The sequence below is a fragment of the Seriola lalandi genome, unplaced genomic scaffold (genome assembly GCF_002814215.2).
Source record: "Seriola lalandi dorsalis isolate HSWRI2012SDOR001 ecotype SW California unplaced genomic scaffold, Sedor1 jcf7180002054588, whole genome shotgun sequence".
Taxonomy (NCBI): Eukaryota; Metazoa; Chordata; class Actinopteri; order Carangiformes; family Carangidae; genus Seriola; species Seriola lalandi.
This window is the reverse complement of record NW_019525141.1, coordinates 662,272-682,962: the sequence shown is the minus strand read 5'-3', so window position 1 is coordinate 682,962 and position 20,691 is coordinate 662,272. Positions and strand designations below refer to the sequence as shown.

General features: G+C 41.3%; 1 protein-coding gene across 3 annotated transcripts in view; it reads left to right on the top strand.

Moving 5' to 3' along the window:
• Positions 1–20,691, top strand: part of adgrb1a (adhesion G protein-coupled receptor B1a) — a 115,169-nt gene that overhangs the window by 77,841 nt on the left and 16,637 nt on the right. For all 3 annotated transcript variants that reach the window (XM_023419008.2, XM_087177327.1, XM_087177328.1), the window contains 6 exons: positions 10,266–10,369; positions 12,937–13,039; positions 13,141–13,291; positions 13,378–13,447; positions 13,710–13,776; positions 16,956–17,041. In XM_023419008.2, coding sequence (XP_023274776.1) covers positions 10,266–10,369; positions 12,937–13,039; positions 13,141–13,291; positions 13,378–13,447; positions 13,710–13,776; positions 16,956–17,041 — 581 coding nt within the window. The remainder of the gene's footprint in view (positions 1–10,265; positions 10,370–12,936; positions 13,040–13,140; positions 13,292–13,377; positions 13,448–13,709; positions 13,777–16,955; positions 17,042–20,691) is intronic.

Here is a 20,691-nt window from a genome sequence, read left to right as displayed (position 1 = left end):
GGGGGGGTGTGGATTACACTGATGGAAACAGTTTGGCTTTCCCGCCTCGAGTCAAGCTCATGTGATTGTGTCTGTTGGAGACAGTTGAGGTTTGATTGAAACAGACGAGCATGTAAGTGATGGTGCTGTGTGCTGTGATGGCTTCAGCAACAGCAGGCGTCCCGCTGGGAGGCTGCAGTGCTGTGTGTGATCTGTGATCTGAGCTGAAATATCTGTTTTCACTTAATGAGGTGACTGACAGAGAATTGGTCAATTTAAGGAATACCTCAGTGCTTCGGAGATAATGTGATGTGTTAAGTGTGAAGCTGGAATCAGGACGTGGTTGGGTTAGCTTATGAAGGTTTGAGGGGACAGTTAGGCAGGCTCCATCTATCAACACATTTAACGGTCAGTTTGTGGTTTCAGGAGTCAACAACAGTTTCCTCATCTGTCTGCTTTCTGCAGCGTCTCTAGCTACAGTCCTGCACAGTGACACTGGTTGGTGAGCAATGGGTTTGATATAGGTCACTGAACCTGCACACAGTCTCTGTGCCTGGCTGTAGTTCCATAATACAGCAAATGGTTGTTTTTATATTTCTGTTGAGCTTTAGGTCTTTAGCTTAGCTGTAGAGCTGTTGACTGGATTGCTGTTACTCCCTTCAGTCTTTATGCTAAGCTAGGTTAACCTTGTCTTTGGGCTCAACCTTTAAATTTCCCTCTTGAAAAGAAAATGATAGAGTAAATTCCCAGAATGAGGGGCTTCTTTGAGTCAACTGAAAATCTTGATAATGATGGTTTCAGTCAGTTAGTTGCTTAAGATCTTTGTAAACTGGTAGTTTTACTGTTGGATGGCCAAAGCTATAGTTGCTGTGTTTCAAACGTGTGGTCATATTTGACATTATTGTTGATATTTTTTTGCGTAATGATTAATCTGATAATTGTTTATTGCTTTGTTTCCTCCTGCGTTCACACTACTCTGGAATTTTCAAGCCTCTGAACTGAGACTTTCAGAAACACTGCTGGAATAGGAAAACTTGTTGTTGTTGTTTTATTTTGAAAACTCTAGGGGTGTTTTTTATTTTGAAAACTCTGGGGTTGTGTTTCATTTTGAAAACTCTGGGGTTGTGTTTTATTTTGAAAACTCTGGAGTTTTGTTGTAATCTGCACAGACAGAAACTGCAAGTATTGGAAACGATGACATCATACCCACAGTCTCTCCTGATTGGCTCTCATCAGCCTGGACTACCAGTGGTGAAAACAACATGATAATGAGTTGCAGTGTAACAGACCTTGTTGTCTTTGCTAGCAGCTGTTGATCACTTACATTCTCTATTTTAATGCTACAACTGTTTTTGCTGTTCCTCCTTCAGAGGATTTACTGTAACTAACCAACTGCAGAGGAGACAATCTACTTCCTGTTTACACCAACTCGCACATGCTCAGTGTAGGTGAATGGTCATGAGAAATGTGTTTTAAGGTGTGTTAGTCTAGATGGAGATTATTTCTGATATGAAGCTAAATCCCTCATGTAGACAGAGATATTTTTAGTTTAAAAGTTGAAAATGTTTCAGTGTGGACGGGGCCTGACTTACTGAGCAGCTTCAGCAGCAGGAGCAACAAACACTGTATGCAGTAAATCATGAGATGTGTCTAATGCACAAACAGAACAAAAAACTAATAATCTAATATCAATAATGTTTTATTCAAATTTTCTGCTGTGTTTACTGGATCATAAATTACAAAATACTGCTGCTGCCTCAAGTACAATACAAAAGTTACATTATCTGTATTTAGTTTTTAAATTATGAGCTGATTAATCAGTTACTTGATAAAATCAAAAAACAAAAGGAACAATAACCATTTGAATCAATTGTCAAGTGAAAATATAAAATTATGTGTGGATCATGTTTGAGATTTGGACATTACCCAGACAACAGTACTTCAAGATGCTACTAAAAATGAATTATTTGGTCTGTAAAACGTCAGAAGACAGTGAAAATATCCACACACCATTCCCTAAATCCCAAGGTGAAGGTGATGTCTTCAGATTCTTTGTTTTGTCCAATCAGAACCCAGTGAACCAACATCTGATCATGTGAGACAAAGAGCAGCAGAGCTGGAACATTGACTGTGACATTTCTGACTAATCTTCTTCAGATAATCAAAGGATGAACTAAGTCTTTCAGCTCCAGTTAAACTATAAATGTAACTATAAAGTATCTCTATATGGGGGGGTTAAAGAGGACCATGTTTCACTGCCCTTCATATACTGTTTATCTTATCTGATTGTTAGCTATGCTAGTGGCTCAATGGATGCCAGTGTTGCTCATTTTGTTGGATATTTACACTTCCTGTGGGATGAAGGTGCACACGTTTGTTTTTAGTGACATGTCTGGACATGTCATGAAATCTGGTTATTAGTTATCCAAAGTGCCAATAGGATGAGTCCTAATACTGAGTTTGTTTTTCATGTGGCCCCTTCAGGTCAGAGTTGTCACTCATCTTGACAAATATCTTCTACGAGATGGATCAGCACTACATGTTGTACAAACTGATTGTTCTCAGAGGAGGAGAATAACTCTGGTGATCCCCTGTTCTGCAGCGCCTGTTGTCAGATACTTTAGTTAGCATGCTTACATGCTAAACTAAGACGATGAACATGACAAACATTATTGCTACTTGTTAGCATTGTCATTGTGAGCGTGTTGCCATGCTAGCTTTAGCTTTTAGCTTAAATCCCTGAAGCTCATCCTAAGTGAACCAGCACTGGGTCGTCCTCAGTTAGCTGTCCACCTGCTTCCACCTGTGCAGACGACTGCCTGTTCACCGCTCTGCTGCAGCCTGGAGGCTCCAACACCCTGAGGGAGGCTAAATGTTGACGGCTCCTTTTGCCAGGAATAGAGGAAAAAGGCAGCCCCCCCCCCCCATGCTGCCATCCCCTCCCCCACCTTCTATTATTTTGTGAGACAGCCATGGCTGCCATGCTAATTACGCCTACTGCAACAAACAGTAGCTTCTAAATGGCCCAGCCGCTCTGTCTGCAGCTAACCTCCTACAGCCCCAGCATGACAAACACCCCAGCCTCTTTTTTCCTCTCCATCTTCCCCCTCGTTCCTCTTTTTCTCCTATCTTCCTATTCTCTATTCATTCCATCACACCATTTTTCATGCTCTGGGGCTGCATTATATTTTAGCTCTCTCTCTCTCTCCCTGAGCTTACTACATCATTTACTCTCTCGCTGCCACCTCTAGTGTCCATTTTGCTCAGTCCAACTTTGCTGCAGGCTTTTAGAAGGAAAAACAGAGAAAAATACACTGCAGTCAAAGGCAACCAACACCCCCACCCCCCACCCCCCAAAGCCTGAGCCCAGTTTACTGCCACTGCTAGACCTGTGTGTGTTGAAGTGAAGGAGGATGAATGAATGTGCCTGTATGATTGTGGGTGGTGTGAGCCTGCATCTCAGTGTGCTGTCAGGAGCCTGGAGATACAGTGACAAGGCTTTTTGGCCAATTAGCCCACATTGTAAGGAAAACAAATAATTAAGGAGATCAGGGTTTCAGGTCACTGGAGTGTCAACACACTCAAATTCCAGCATGTATATGTTTCTGTTTCATCTTTTAACTGGCTCTAAAAATAGTTGTGATGGTCATATTTAGATAGACAACTGCAGCTGTTCCATGTGGCTCTGCTGAAATGTAAAAAATGTCCAATGGGATTAAACATGAATACATGAAAAAATACAATATAACACAGCTGTTTGTGTGAATTTGCTCTGTAGAAGAGGTTGTGTCACCTGAATGTTGATTTTATTAATCATACATCATACTGAAAACACATATCACATGACCATTCACTACACTGGGTATGTGCAAGCCGGTGTAAACAGGAAGTAGATTGTCTGCAGTTGGTTAGTTACAGTACATCCTCTGAAGGAGGAACAGCAAAGACAGTTGTAGCATTAAAATAGAGAATGTAAGTGAACAACAGCTGCTAGCAAAGACAACAAGGTCTGTAACACTGCAACTCATTATCATGTTGTATTCACCACTGGTAGTCCAGGCTGATGAGAGCCAATCAGGAGAGACCGTGGGTGTGATGTCATCGTTTTCAAAGGTCTCTGTTTCTGTCCATCCAGTCAACAGCACAACCCCAGAGTTTTCACACTAAAACAGGTCCATCAGCGTTTCTGAAAGTCTCAGTGGTAGAGGCTTGAAACCTGAAGCTGGAGCTGGCAGCCAGTTAGCTTAGCTTAGCACAAAGACTGGAACAAAGTGAAACTACTAGCCTGTCGCTAAAGAAAATCACCTCTACAGATCACTAATTAGCATGTTATATATCTCCTTTGTTTAATCTGCACTTAGTGTCAGGAGTGGCATCTGTGCTACAGCATGTAACTCCCCCAAACACTACTAATGACAGACACAAGATAATAACAAGGTGACAATCAAGTGTTGTGTATTTATGACCTGTTTCCAGTCTTTATGCTAAGCTAGGCTAACCATATCCAGATGTAAATTACAGTAGCAGAAAGTGTAACACAGCCTTTAGTTGGAAAAGTTCACTCTGAACACCTCAGCTTCAGTTGTTAGCTTGTTGAAATTAAGCGATTTGCAGTTACTTTTATTATCATGCATTTGCTGGTTATTTTCTCAGATGAATTGTTTGGTCTGTGAAAAAAAAGGAGGGAAAATGCTCTTTACAGCCGAGGGTGATGTCTGCTCCCTTTTTTTTTTTCTTTTCTAAAACCCAGAAATGTCAATCATTTATCAGTGTAGTTGTTGAATGATTCATCAGTTAATGGACTAATAATTTCTATTATCATTTAACTGACTGATTAAATTTACACCAGGTTCCACTGAGGAGACATACAGTACATGGCTTTTCTCTGATCAGTATGAGGATCAGTAGTTTTATCATCCTCTCTGTATAGTTGATACCAGTGCAGCTTGCAGACATATCTATTGACTGTAAATATTGGCAGCAGCTTGATCTGATAGACTTCTGGAGGAAGTGACATCCCATGCTGCTCCTCAGCGTCTCTACTTGTGTGGAATAATGCAGTCTGGTCACTTTATCTTTGACGGTGCTGCTCTCGTTTTGGACACCGCGTGATACTTCCTGCCGAGCTTTGTCATTGGCTGAGGAAGAAGTAAAAAGTTTGTCTGTCTCAGCAGATGCCTTTCCATCCCACTGCACTCCTAATCTTTTCTCCCCCCTCTTTGCTTTTAGAGAAGGAACTTGCTGCAGTGCAGATTAATCAGAGTGATTTAATTAACTTAGTCCCAGCACACACATCAAACCTGGAGACAAGACAGCTATGAACTTAGCCAATTATCTCTACCGGCGTGGGGGGTGGGGTGAGGGCTCCCTCTTGTCCTGGTCCACCCACCTTCTTTCTGCAAACTTATTTGTGTAAACTGGTCCCTCACCTTGCCACGACACCACACACCTTGCAGCGTAACGGATGAACTGTTAATGGAATAACTTGAGTATCAGTGGCCATGGTTATTTTTCTGGCTTTTGTGATGCAAAGTTGGTCCAATGCTTCAGTCCAGACTAAAGTGTCTCTACAACTATTGGACAGATTGCCTTGAATGTTTGCAACCGTTAATGGTCCCCAGATGACAAATGCAGCCTAGTGATCCCTGACTTCTCCTCTAGCACCACATGAGCTTCACATTTTCATTTTTATTGAAATTTGGGTTGCCGTGGGATTTGGTGCACACACATTCATGGACCCCAGAAGATGAATTGTAATAACTTTGATCTTCAGACTTTTCATATTGTAAGACGGTGAACATGATAAACATTTGACCTGCTTAACATCCACATGTTAGCTCACTGTGAGCATGCTAGCATGCTGACATGAGGCTATTGTCAGTTTTGGAGTTAGATATGTGTCATATTATACAAGTTAGAAATTATTAGAGTGAATATGGAGCTTAAAATGTATTTTTTTTCCAAGTAGATGGACCTCAGGTCCTCATTCACTGTTGCCATGGCAGCTGGAAAGATGGAAGAGAATAACGACTGGAAGAAAGGTTTCGTTGATATGAAGGCATGCTTGGTGCTGTGCTGTTCTGTTGTTTGGAGGAGACGTGAGCAGAAGAAAGTTTTTATGCTGCTTTCACCAGAGCTGAGGACTGTCTCTGTTACTATGTTGTGACTGTGAAGGTGAATTTCAGCAGAAAGTTTTTTATGTATGTTGTTAATATGGTTTATGGTCATATTTGGAGCCATTTGACTTGAGCTGATGTTCGACCTGACACATTAGACATATGTTGTATAATATATTAGCTGGTTTACATGTAATAGCATTTACTACTTAGTTAGTAGTTTCTTTCTCTACCTGATAACATGAATGCTGCACAGGAGGAAACTTCACCTGCTGCAACAGTGTTCTGATTGTGTTCCACTTAGTGACGTTGCGGCATAAGTTGAGACGGTGCAACTGATCAAAGTGTTGGCGCTCAAACTTACTGTCAAACACACGTTCTTCCTGTAGATGTTCATGCAGTTGTGAAATATTCTCTGTTTTCTAAAATTGGCAGAATTGTGACTTGGATCAATAACTATCTGATCAAGGAATAAGTAAGTAAGTAAGTGTGAATCAACTTTAAGTGCATTGTGATTGATAAAAAAAAAGTATTACATACACCTTTAGAGACCTCTGAGATCTGTGTTTAATAATTAATACATTCACATTTTTCATATTTCCATATTAATGAATTTATATTTTCACACCTGAATATATTTATGCAATACCTTGTTTGGAATCTCTTCTCACACTGTACAAAGCACTTTTGATCTGATTTATGACACAGAATTGACAAGATTTAACACTGCAGCAGAAACCTGCTAGCTAGCGACTATCTTGTCCCACAACAGTCAAATGTAATTTGTGGGTCAAGGAGAACTGGGGGCTCACATTGACACACAGAAGTTCACTGATTGAACCAGTTCTTGTATGTCCAAAGCAAAGTAAGAGGGACAGGAGTGTAGGTAGATGAATTCTAGAGGTGCGCGATTCAGAAAATCTCACGATTCCATTTGATCTCAATTCTTTTCCTCACAAAGCTTTTAAGGTGGAATGTTTTTTTACGTTTTACTCAGTGCAGGATTGACATTTGGAAATCAATTGATACACCTTAAATGTCAATATGATAATTTAAACCATTTCTACATGACATACGCTTTACAGATGATCTAATCTTATAAATAAAGCTGCAGATAACACGGGTTTGATCGAACTGCTTCTTTCCCTCGAGGTTATAAAATCTGAAATGTTTCCAAACGCAGGAGAGGTAATGTGAATGTCAGTCATATGTATGTTCTGACTGTCTCACTGTGTTTGAAAAGACATGAAGACAGTTCTCTATGTGTTTGGGGCCATTGTCCTGCTGTATAGAGATTTTAGACCAATCAATCGCCTCCCTGGTGGTACTGTGTGGTGGTTAAGAATCTAAAAGTGCTGGGGACGTTTGCATGATGTTGTAGGCGCAGTGAAATGTTAACGTATGTGATTGGCCAATCGTCTGCCAGATACAAGCTACATTATCTCAGCCTCTGTGGCAGGAGCCCTGCTGTTCCTGCAGGAGCCTGTAGCTTCTGATGCAGTGCTGCTGTTTGTATCAAAGGGCTCAGAGGTCATGATGTCACATCATCTTCTATTTTATTTTATGTATATTTCTGCAGACTACAGTACTTACTGCCTCTGTGGTTGATCGTGTATCAGATCTGAGGAAGTTTTTAATCTCTTCAGTGAATTTTAGTCAGGATAACGAGCTGGATAAATAAATCATTTTTAATCACTCTGTTTTTAAAGATCAGTGCTGGCAAACGGAAATATAACAAGCAGCACAGACATAAACACACAGCCTTACACAACAGCCATGCTCCCTGCTGCAGCTGCTGATGCCATGATACAGTGTTGCTGTGGCAACCGAGACAATGTCTGCTGTAGCATGGGGATGGTGCTTAAGTGTCAGTTGTCAGGATGAGAAAACAACTTCATCATGTGCATGTTGATTTCAGGAAGTTGACTTGGCACACATCACAAGATGTGTGTGTGTGTATGTGTGTGTGTGTTTCTGTTGATTTGAGGTGTTGTGGGTGATTCATGAATCACCTTGAAGTCACCTTGCTCTGCAACCACAGCCCAAAAAACAACCAGCCTGTCCATGTCGAGTCTCCAGCCATACAGTCCAGATACCTGCATGTACAGTGTGTGTGTGTGTGTGTGTGTGTGTGTGTGTGTGTGTGTGTGTGTGTGTGTGTGTGTGTGTGTGTATTCCCCACATAATTTTATCGTTAGTAGAGAATCCTCTGTACTGACGCTCCACCAGTGAAATTCTTTTAGCTGATCTCTGAGCTTGTTAAGGCAGAACTGGCCTTTCCTCTGGTGTGTGTGTGTGTGTGTGTGTGTGTGTGTGTGTGTTCCGTACAGCCAGTCAACTCACTGACCTCAGTCATCTATCTGTGAGTCTCTAGTCAAATCATCAGTCTCTCAAGTTGAATTGGGAAATGTCCGTTGTCTGTCCTGCCTGTGTGAGCACAGAGGGCTGGGCTATAAGGCCTAGAAATATGATCACCTCATCTGTCTGCTTTAAAATATTCTTGTTAACTGTTTATTCACTAGTTTCTATTGGAACAATTTTACATTTGCTAAAAGGGGGAAATCACAACCAAGTTAAATTTGACCCTGAACAAAAACAACAATAAAAAATAGCATCAACAAGAATCTGTGAGGAAGACATTGAACCCAGAGCTGTTTCTTTTTCCTGAGCCACTTCCTCCATCTTCAGTCACTGAACATGTATAAACTCACTTTTACTACATCACACAAGCAGCGTGTGTGACAACTTCCTCTAGCCCAGTGACGCCAAATCTGAGGTCATTCTCATTGCCCCTGCTGGCTTCCAAATTGACACTTCTCTCTTCTCTGTCTTTTATTGCTTTGTTTTGTTTTAATGTTCCTACAGCAATTTGTAACTCTGTGCTATATAAATAAAGTTATTATTATTATTATTATTATTATTATTATTATTATTAAATGAACTTAAAGGAGTATAAGGAGTACACTATGACATCACTGCTGGGTTTGGTTACAGGTGCAACTGATCAATGATGCTGGCAGAGAAACACATGCGGTGTCCTGGGATACACTTTTCAAAACATTGTCTGAGCCAGACCCAGTTCATAACAGCATCAATACATGTGTTGATCAATACATGTATTGATGCTGCTATTCACAACATGTAAATTGATCGTTTCATCTACAAATGTAACCTGTAACATTGGGGAATGGATCTTTGTTTGAATCTGTTTGAGAATGGCATTTTAGAGTCATTTACCGATTTTTCTATCTTTATCTTGATATTAGAAATTGATACATAGTCAAATGATGTTTGTTACTCTCTGATGTGATTGGTTGCGGACTTACAGCCACTTCTATTTAAGATGGTCCAGCACTGAAATGTTGCAAATAAGTCAATTATTGAAAGTTAGACAGTTAGCAGGATGTTGGTGTTTGCTCCCTCACACAATAAATGTGCCGAGTGTTCTTCTTGTCTAAGCTGAGGACGAGGTCAGCCTGCAGTTTCTATTGTAGTGAACGGGAGCTTGACTGCGGGTTACCTGTCAGTTAAGGGTTAAACCTCAGTCGGGTTAGATGTATTCATTTTCAGAGAGGAGGCTTGTGGCTACGTCCTGATGCCTATCTTGTGCTTATGGAGATAAATCTGTGCAGCCAGGAGCAGTTTAGAGAAAATGTTCCGCTCCACACTCTAGTTGGTCACGTGACACGCTGATAAAATCTTCCAAAAGCTGTAGAACCCTTCACTTTCCAGGTAAAACCTCCTAAACTACACATTTTCAGCAGATGCAGAGCACAGCACCGACAGATCAAAGTCTTGTGAGTATTTTAAAGCTCGAGTGGAGTCTGCCGGAGCGGTACGCTGTTAAAGTCAAGCAAGTTCGAAGAAAGTTGAGTCTGACTCTCTCTCATAGGATCCCATTCACTTCAAAAATTCATAAAAATATTAATATAAAATCGGCCATTAGAGAGATCACCACTAAAAGTCACAGCAGCTAGAAAATACAAGATGTGATAAAGAGCCAGGATCTCTTTGGTGTGACTGCTGTCAGTAATCACACTATAATAACAGAGCGAAGATAACTGAGCTGAGGTACATTAGTGCTCACAGAGTTGATGGGTCAGTGAATACTGGTGATGTCATCATGTTTGGATATGTAACCACCGACACTTTCTTCCTCTGTTGTTTCAGAACATGGATAAGACACAGCTCCCGTCGGTGACGCTGATTGTGGGCTGTGGAGTCTCTTCACTGACACTGCTGCTGCTCATCATCATCTACGTGTCTGTCTGGAGGTGAGATAGTACATCTCGCACTGGAAACATTTGCACTGGGGCTGTGTGTGATGAATCAGCATTAACCAAGAGAAAAAGCTTCTGCTACCATGTTCCTGACAAGAAGTTTCAATACAGAACACATGAGCCAGTGTTGAGTAGTTACCACACTTGACTCGTTGTTCACTCGTCAGAAACAGTGAATAATTAGAGGCCGAACGGCAACAGGAAATGTCATGAGGGTTGACCACACCCACCTCAAACTTGGTCAGGAAATGCAAAACACCTTGATGATACTTTATTGTGAAAACTGTGACTTTTCCTGTTTGCCTGTGTTGCCTTTGCTGTTTCTGACCCCTGACTGCCTCACCATGTCATCAGCCTTTGTTTGACTTCGTTTATTAAATCACATTAGCTCTGCCCCACTGTCTGCAATAGGCTCCCTCCCTGTGTTCCAGGTTCCCTGCTCGCACCAGTCGTAACACATCTATGTGCAAAACACGTCAACAATAATATTAAAATCCTGTCATCATCATGCATATTTAAAAAAATAGATAGTATTGTATAAAGCTACACATGGACTGTCGGCGGCAGATGCTTTAACTCTCTAATGATGAGTCTGAGCACAGACAGGACAGAGAGTGAAAGTCTGCTCACTAATTCATCTGCACTGTTTGTGTTGACAAGACGTCAGCCTGATATCTGCAGACAGCTGTTAGCTGCTGTTACCTAACCGGCAGGGACACACTGAATAAAGCAGAATCCAGACACTGTGCAGTCATCATCCATCCAGATAATATCTCCTCAACAAACACAAACCGTGCTCGGATCAGTTTTTTTTTTCAGTCTGTCCCGCTCGTAGATACAATCTCTAGATTCACTACGAGATGGTCAGAGTCAGTTAAACATTATGGAGCTAAACTTAAACAAATGTCCTACTATTCAATAAATGCAAATACAAAACACCATTAGCAGACTTTTCACACAATCTGTAAAAATGCGATGTGGGAGAAGTAAACACTCGCCATCGTGACTGAGTCTGTGGAAGACGAGTGGCTTCATGTTGGTGTTTTGTTGATTTTCCTTTGAGCACTAAATTGACTGGACTTCCTTATTTGAGTTTTGTTATTGGATGCTGGGAAAACCCGTTGAGGAGTTTTTTATGTCACTGGACTGATACGGGGAAAACCCGAGGTGGATTTGGTTGCTAGTCAAACTGAGTTGGAAATTTGGAATGAAGGAGAAAGGAGGGAGAAAGAACTTTGGTTTTCTTTGACTTTATTTTCCCTTTAAACTTTGAAAATCTATTGTGTGTGGTGGAATTCATTAAAATTGAGTATTTTTTCTTTCATTGTTTTTGGATCATTGTGTGTGTTTTGAATTAGAATAACCAGGGTTTAATGGGACTGCATGCATGAAAACCTTTGTAGGGTTTGATCTCTAATTAGACCCTTTAGTCAAAACTGGTCTGAACTGCTACAAACTGCGAAACAAAATGCATCAGTTTGTTCATGGTGTTTTGTATTCACAGTTTGAGAGTTTGTTGCCAACGATCACCTACGATACATTTTAACTTATAATAACCTTTTTGTGACGTTGTAATAACTCGATTTACATGATGAGGAAAGTCGCCAATGCAAAGATCTTCCAAATAAAAATGTATTAATTATTTCCTGGTCCTGTGTGAGCGTCAGTCTAGGAAAGGTAACATCAAGTCCGACCAATTAGACCATAAGTGAAATAAGTCATTTTCTGAGTTGTTTTAATGAACTGTGGTGTAGCATCATGAACCACTAGATCACCTGGATTTTAGGGAAGTTCATCAGACTTTACAGTGACATTATTAAAAGAATTTCCATGTGCGCTCACTACAGTATTTTTACCACCTAATCCTCCATGTTTAAAATCATTGTGTTTTTGGATCTTGAGTGATTTCTAAGGTCATGTCATATTTAACTGTGAAACACCAGGATTACAAAGTACAGTGTGCTGGTTTAGGTGTACTCTTGGGACAGGACTGTTGTTGGTTACGTTTGCCTTGGTCATCATTCAGTCTCAGGCTCTGGACTTGTCTGGGCTCAGTCTTGGTGTGTTAGTATGTGTGTTAGAGTCTTAAGGTTCATTTGATCTGCTGTGGACAGGGTGTTATATTTTCTTCGATGTGGTTTTAGAAAGCATTGGGTCACTTACCCTGGAAACAGAAATTGGCTAACATGAACACAATGACTGGATGAAGGGAGATATTTAATAATACAGACTATGTCAGTATTCTGTGATATTTCCCGCCGAATTAAATATTTTTCATAATATGGAATTTTCAGTTTCCACAGTCTGCTCTGCTTACTGTACATTATATAGGATAATACGGTATATGGTGATATTTGGGCTGGACTGTATTAAGATACTAAATTGTCTTGTTCGGTCTCATGCCCCAGGTGAATGATGTAAATGACTGAGTCATGTTGAACTGTTAAAGGTTTCCCATCATCACATCACTGACGTGGAGAAAAGCCGAACCCTGAAACCTGATCTTGGCTGCAGGTCTGTTCTGCATTCAGACTTCTTTCATCTCTGTTATTTTCCCGCAGGTACATCCGGTCTGAGCGCTCAGTCATCCTCATTAACTTCTGCCTCTCCATCATCTCCTCCAACGCACTTATCCTCATTGGACAGACACAGACACGGAATAAGGTGAGAGCCAGTCAGAGTCTCGGATGTATGCTCACAGTGATGACGACATTTTCATTAAGAATGGTTTTTTTCCCTCTCCTCCTCTCTGTCCGATGTTCCAGGTCTTGTGCACCCTGATCGCGGCGTTCCTCCACTTCTTCTTCCTGTCCTCTTTCTGCTGGGTTCTGACGGAGGCGTGGCAGTCCTACATGGCGGTGACGGGCCGCCTCAGGAATCGCATCATCCGCAAGCGTTTCCTGTGTCTCGGCTGGGGTGGGGCTCCTGTCTGCTGCTCATTATGTCACTCATATGTCTCTCTCATGTCTCCCGTGTTGATGTCCACTGTTATCTTCCTCCAGGTCTCCCTGCACTTGTAGTTGCGATCTCAGTCGGATTCACCAAGGCAAAGGGATACGGAACACCGAGCTAGTAAGCAGGCTTTTCTATAGACTACCTACCACTGTATCCCTCCTCCTCTTAAAGTATTATTGCAGGGGTTTGTGTGGGTTTATGTTTGCAGCGTTTTTAACCTCTCTTTATCTTTTACCTTCCGTTCATGTCGTGCATACGTTCCTCTACCTTTCACCTCATTCTATCCCTCCTCTCTACAACCCTCCATCTTCCTCCCCCCCGTCTCCGCCTCTTTTTCTAATCATCTCTCTTTCTCTATTTTCCTGCTCCTCTCTCGTAGCTGCTGGCTGTCTCTGGAAGGAGGTCTTCTTTATGCATTTGTTGGACCTGCTGCAGCTGTTGTCTTGGTATTTCCTTTTTCATCTTTAGTCTGTTTTTCATGTTTTGCTTTTATACCTCTACATTAAATGAAATTCCACTAAATAGCAACAGTTTTCATACACAACACACATGTAGTCTGTGCAGGGCTTTATAATATTAATAATGTTAACAACCTTAGTAATAATGTTGGTTAAATGCAATGGATAAGAAAAACTAGATTAAAAAAAAACTAAAAACAAGATTAAAGAGATCTCAGTATTAAAAACATAAACAATAAGACCATCACAAAGTCAACAGCCCTGTGGTTGTGATGGAAACCCTGCGCGCTGGATAAACAGATGTCAGACGTGTTAAGACGAAGTATTTATCATTGATCAATGCACAGAGGAGACAGGGAACGGACGACGGGTTAACTTGTATAACACTGTCCCCTGGAGAGGGCGTAGACAGACCCACCAGGTGTAACATGGCTCAAGCACACCTGTTACCAATTATATTCCCAAATAAGTCTATTCCACATCTCACGTACTTGTATCGGATACTTAAACCCAAACCTGATCTAAAGTCTGACCTGTCCGTATCTGTCCCTGGGACTCTAAGGCGCCTCTTGCTCACCTTGGTTCCAGCTGTAGTTGTTGGTGATGTTGGAGCAGGTGCACACGCACAAGGCTGGAGAGAAACGATGGCCAGTGGTGTCAGCTCTCTGACCCTGTGTGTCCAAGCTAACTGAGTAAAAGAACACGGACTAGCTGAAAACCAGTAAACTTAAAGGAGGAAATTCATCATTTTCCCTGTTTACTTTATCTTCTCTGCTTCTTCCTTTCCTCACCTCCTCCTTTCCTTGTTTACTGCCTCCTTTCCTTCCCTGGCTCCTCCTGTAGCTTATTTACATCCTCTTTTTCTTCCCTGCCGCCTTCTTTCCTCATTTGCTTATTCTGTTGCTTCCCCCAGTTATCTCTTTTCCTTTCCCAATTCTGCCTTTCTTTCTTGTCCTTATTTACCTCCTTCCTTTACCTTCTCTTTTGCACCCCCACTTTGTTTTCTTCTCTTGCTTTCTTCCTTTTCCTTATTTACCTCCTGTTTCTCCTCCCTATCCCCACCTTCTCTGTCTTACTTCCTCCTTTGCTTTCTGTCATAATCCTTTTCTTATTTACCTTTGCTTCTCCTTCCCTACACATTCTTTTCTTGCCTTCTTAACCAGCCTCCTCCTTCGGTCATTATTATTATTATTATTATTATTGTTATTATTATTATTACTAAGCTTTCTGCGTGTCAGGTTGTGGTAGTTTCTGCTCAGGTAAAACAGCAGCAAACTGAGTTTAACTTTAGCTCTGTGTTAAGTGGTAAAAACAGTATAGATTAATATTTATTTTACAATGTCACATTACAGGTAGGATTTTATTGTGGAAATAATCAATAACTTGAGCACTATGTATTTTGTATTTACAAAATGTCTTTGAATAATGTAGCTTCCAGTTGGCAGGCCCATGTTTGTTAAAATCATATATAGGGACACCTATAACATAAAGTCCAAATTAGCATTAATGAAGCAATAATAAAGGTAACATAGTATAAGGTGCTTTGGAAAGTGATATTGTATCAATATAGAACACATTGAACTCAGCAGTTATAGTCATACATTAAGTTATATGAATGCAACTGTTTTCCTCATTTCCCAACCATGAGATCAATTTATATACAGTTATATGCAAAACCATGTTTTAATTCACAAACTCACACAATGGAGCTATTTTTAAGTTTTGCTAATGCTACACAGCTAACGTTAGCATTAGCAGCTGTTTACCTACCAGTCTAGAAGAAACGTGAATTCAGCATCAAACTTCATTCTTTTACTCACCGACTGTCTCTAGAGGTGGAAACAAACACCAATGTTAACTCTTGTCACTATCATGTCTTTTCTTCTACTGAGGTTAGCATGCTAACCAGCTAGCAAGCTAAAAGGCTGCATGCTGCAGTATCATGCCTGGGCATAAAGAGTGTTACAATGAAGAGCTGAATTCAATCACTCTGAATGTGTATGTACCACAAGGCATCTAGTCTTCTGGAAACTCAAGAAGAAGAAGAAGAAGCTAGCAATTTAACTAGCTAGATCACCTTGTGACTTTCTGATACTAAGTGACTGTAGTGCTGCTCAGAGGACGTATTATTACATCTTGTATTATAAACGCAGCAATGGCTGAAGCTCTCAGCATGTCTGTAAGTAAACAGCTGTTAATGCTAACATTAGCTTTTTAGCATTAGCAAACCTTACAAATAACTCCTTCAACTACTCACTTAGCATGGTACTCAAACTTTTGCACATGGCACAATTCGGCTACTGTTTAATTTTTCTTTTGTATTTTTTATGTTCTTAAACTGAAATGAAGCAGAGCAGCAACATGTGAAGCTGAGTTTTGAATTTGTATTTATGTCTTTTCAGTTCAAAAATCCACAGATTATGTAATTTGGCCAAACCTTTGCTTACAACTGTATAATCATTAGCTCAGCTCCCCTCATGTTCAACCTACATCTGAGGTAAATCACAGGCAGGAGTGCTGGCAGAACTCGTTCTGCACCGACACTGTGTCCTTGTTTCACAAATCAAATCCATTAGCTACGGTTTCAGTGATTCACTTCGCGGTTCTTCTTCCCGCCTACAAGTGAACAGCTTGGTTTAGTGTCCTTTCTACACAAGCTGCTTCTCTAATAAAGGGCTACTGCTCCAGTTGGCAGCCACACTGGAGGCCCGTCTCGCTCTGAAGAGCATCAGATCGGCTCGCACAACACGTTTTTATAGACGCTGAACCCTCATAGCGCTAAAATTGTAGGAATTACTACAGTCAAGGATATCCCCCATCCCCCTGCCTTTGATTTCACACAGCTCATATTTTATGTATGATTTCTTTTTTCAGCACACTGTCTATATTGAAAAATTAATTTATATGTTAACAATCCACCCCAACTATTTTGTACTTGTCATGCTTCATCGGGTGCCTGATAGATTTTGTCTCTAATGTTTAAGAGTCTTAGTCTTTACAGTGCACAGCCTACAGTAAGTACAGCTAGCTTGTGTGTGATGACGTGTGTGTGCATGTCTCATCATCATTATCATCCATCATCATCATCAACAGAGTAGTGCTGCATGTGGTGAAGTGATGAACCTGTCTCTGATCTGCTTTAATCCTGTGCCTCTTCTCTTTGGCAGGTTAACATGGTTATTGGGATTCTCGTTTTTAACAAACTGGTGTCCAAAGACGGAATTACTGATATGAAACTAAAGGAGAGGGCGGGGTATGCCTTATACCACACATCCATTTTACACAGTGACCTATAACCAGCCTGATGGCTCAGCTCGGGGGGAGGACAAGCACAGTTATTGGCTCTTTATTTGATATGATCCTAGCCCACCCTTCCAGACTTTGGCAAATTGGCTTAAAATAAACATTTTCGTTTTTAAGAACAGGAGGGTGAGAAGAAGAGAAAAACAGATGAAAGAGAAATGTGACTAATTTAATCAAAAATAAGATAAGACACCTGAAGACTGTGTGTTTTCTCATATAGACAAAAACTATGATCAGTGCTTCTGAATTAGAGATAAATGTGGGGAAGGGTGTCTGGTTATTGGTCCTGCACAGACTGAGCAAGATGATGACTCATCTCATTGCTGTCTTTTTTAAGTTTCAAATGTGTTGCATTTTCCTCCAGCTGCTCTTTGTTTGCAGGTGTTGCTATCGATGTAAAGCTCTGTAGATCCATCCATGTCTTTTTTCTCCTGTTTGGTTGTTTCTTGTAAAGGGAAGCAGGGTAAGACCTCACCAAGAGCTGTTATCTGTTGGTTATAACGTTGTAATTAACAAAGTAGATGCTGAGATTACAGGAAGTTCTGACAGGGCAGAAAGATCTCAGCACTTACTTTGGGAAATACAGTGTCATCATTACCAACAGAACCAGTGACCAGAGCTGTAGAAGTAAAAGCCAGGTTGTAATAAACTATCATTTTTCTTTAGAATCTTTTAAGGCTGCTGAGCTTCTGTCGTTCAGAGTTCAGAGAAGTTATGGAGATACGACATCAGGTGAAGTTGGACAGTGTGCACATATAGCTCCACCTGATGCATCATCATCAGTGTTAAATATTATGTCTCAGTGTAGGGTAGCATTGTTGATAGTGTCTTCAAAGGCAAATTAGACCCAGGTCAGGGGCCGTACTGGGGGGCAATTCAAAGAATCCTACGACAGCCAGCATTAGAAAACTGGGGCAAGAGTTACACCTGTTAGATGACTGCAGACAAGCGCACGGAGGCTGTGCCTGTAGCCATGGGCCTGCTGGGACCAAATTAACAGTGTGTGGCCCTCACCATGTAGATTCAACACCTGTAAGGATAGGTGTAGAAATCCAGTCTGCTGCCAGTCAGGCGACAAGTGAAAGCAGGGGTCAGTGTATGTAGAATAGTAAATGTAAAATACCCACATTCAAGATGTTGACCAACAACCAATGAATGGCTGCACACAGCAGGTTAAAAGTTCTCTCCTAACAGTGGGGAACCAGGTCTAGTTTGAACGCTACTCTAAACACATCAGTCGTCTCATCTGACTGTGGGTTCGGCAGCAAGCATATTTTCCAGACTGATCAGGAATAGGTAAAGAACACATGACACTGTTGGCATGAATATTGACTCTAGCTACTAGTGACTGGAGTGTAAAATGTTATTGGGCCGCTCTGTATCGTAGCTGCACCCTGCTCCCCTTTGCCTGCAGGCTGTTTTGTCTCCATTGGCATTGTTGGTGCATTCAAATGTTCTTTTCTTTCTCTCTCTGAAAATGTTTGCTTTCTTCAATGATTTCTCTGTTTCAACTGTACTTGTTTTTGCTGTTTGAAATGTCATGTTTGAGTTTGCACAGAATCCCCTCTCTCTCACTCAGGGCTCTCCAATCAGGAAAACATCAGTCTCAGAAGCCCCCTCCCATGTCATCAGTGATTGGGTAAAAATACCTGCCCATCCCACCCTCTTCTTAATGTATGGCTACCAGCCCTGCCCATCACCAAACTTGCTGAATCCTCTAGCAAGCACCTCTGATTGGCTTACTATTATTTCCTGCCTATTTACCTCACTATCTCACTGTTGACCTTGCAATTTATGCTGCCTCCTCTTAGCTGGATAGATTAACCCATTACTGCCTCAGGATCTGACTATCTCTGGTATGCTTTTAGAAAAACAGTGACTTTTTTTCAACAATAACAAACTGGTAGTTGCAGCGCAGCATTATTAATATTTTCTGTTCACTTGAGTGGTGTGGGAATGCATGTGTGCAAGGTTAGTATGGTAGTCAGTAGAGTGTGTACTGTGCGACTGATGGAGTAAATTGTAGAAACACAGATTGTCTGACAGGAAGGACTGGTGGTCTGCCTCTTTTCTTTCAACTAGATGTGAATGACAGTCAGTTCAGCACATTCTCCCCAGTTATGTTGTTTAGTTATTTGTTGTAAGATCAAGATCAGACACCATTGTTCTCAACTCTTCTGACCCTGAGATCTCAGTAATCTGAGTTTAAGGTTCATGGTGGACATTGACATCCAACAAAGACCAGGGGCCTCATTTATAAAACTCTGTTTAGGAGCCATACTCAAAGTGTATGTGCTATAGACTGGATATAAAGATGGACGTTTCTGAAGGTTACTGAAGGTTTCTAAAGGTTTCTGAAGAGCGGTTTTGAAGCTCAGACTTTCAACTTTACAGCAGAAATAAACATGTTAACAGCCTGGTACAAAAATAGTTTTGGTCTCTAGAGCTAATTTCTTCCTTCATGACACCTGTTTATATAACTCACCTGTTTACATTTTATTATCAACTAGATGTGAATGACAGTCAGTTCAGCACATTCTCCCCAGTTATGTTGTTTAGTTATTTGTTGTGATTGCTTGCTACAAACCAAAGTATCAGTTCCACACATGCCCCTTCTCTGCCTATTTTTGGATTAGCTGGGAGTTAGGGGTAGAGCCAGGCACTGCCAAGATGGTGATGGTGGAGCAGCTCACTCTGAGCTTCAGAAACCTGTGGAAGAAGTCACAGAGGCTACGTCCATCTTTATTTACAGTCTGAAAGGTTTAATAACTGGCAAGCATACACTCCTGTTAGCATTGTTTGCGCAGCGCCTTGCTCCAGGCCCCAGATCTGAACAGAAATGTTTACTTCCTATTACACGGCCAACGTTTGAGACTTCACATCAAATAATTAGTAAGTGAACCTTGAGTTGAGAATGTTTTGTCATTCATTTTGATTCAGCATTTGCACTGGTGTCTGTTCCACTCTTGTCCCTCCACAAGTCTTGAAGCTGGACTTCTGTTGAGCCGTGGATGTGTGCAGCCAGTCTTTGGGACAGTGAGCACACAGGGAGGCCCAACCACCCAAGCTGCGTTATTTCAATATGACAGAGCAGCTGTTCTCCTCCGACCTCCTGTCAGATACTGTATCTGAACTCCTCGGCTCTGATGGTGAGCCTCCTGCATGAAGTGGAATATTTGAGGGAATTACAACGGGTTGTGTAGAAAAGAGTCATCTCCCCCGGAAAAAGGATGATATGATGGTGGGAGGGTCTGCTGACATGGGGTCCGGTCAGTATTAGCCAGAAAAAAGCATGGAGCCACCACCATGTGGGCCATAGCATTGGACAGTTTAGAAATGACAGGATCAAAATCGCTGACACCTTCATAACCCACAATGCAACTCATCCAATCGTAAGTTCAGTCAGAGATGCGAGTGTGTTGCACTGTTAGCGGCTAATGTAGCCTCAAGTCCAGATGAGGAGCAGGTGACAGAAGTCTGATAAACTCACTTCTGTCTATCTCTCTGGAGCCACAAAACCTTTATGCTACTTTTTTTGCCCTCCACAAGACATGTTGTATGAAATCAGTGGAAGTCCCCTTTAACTTGTAAATACCATGA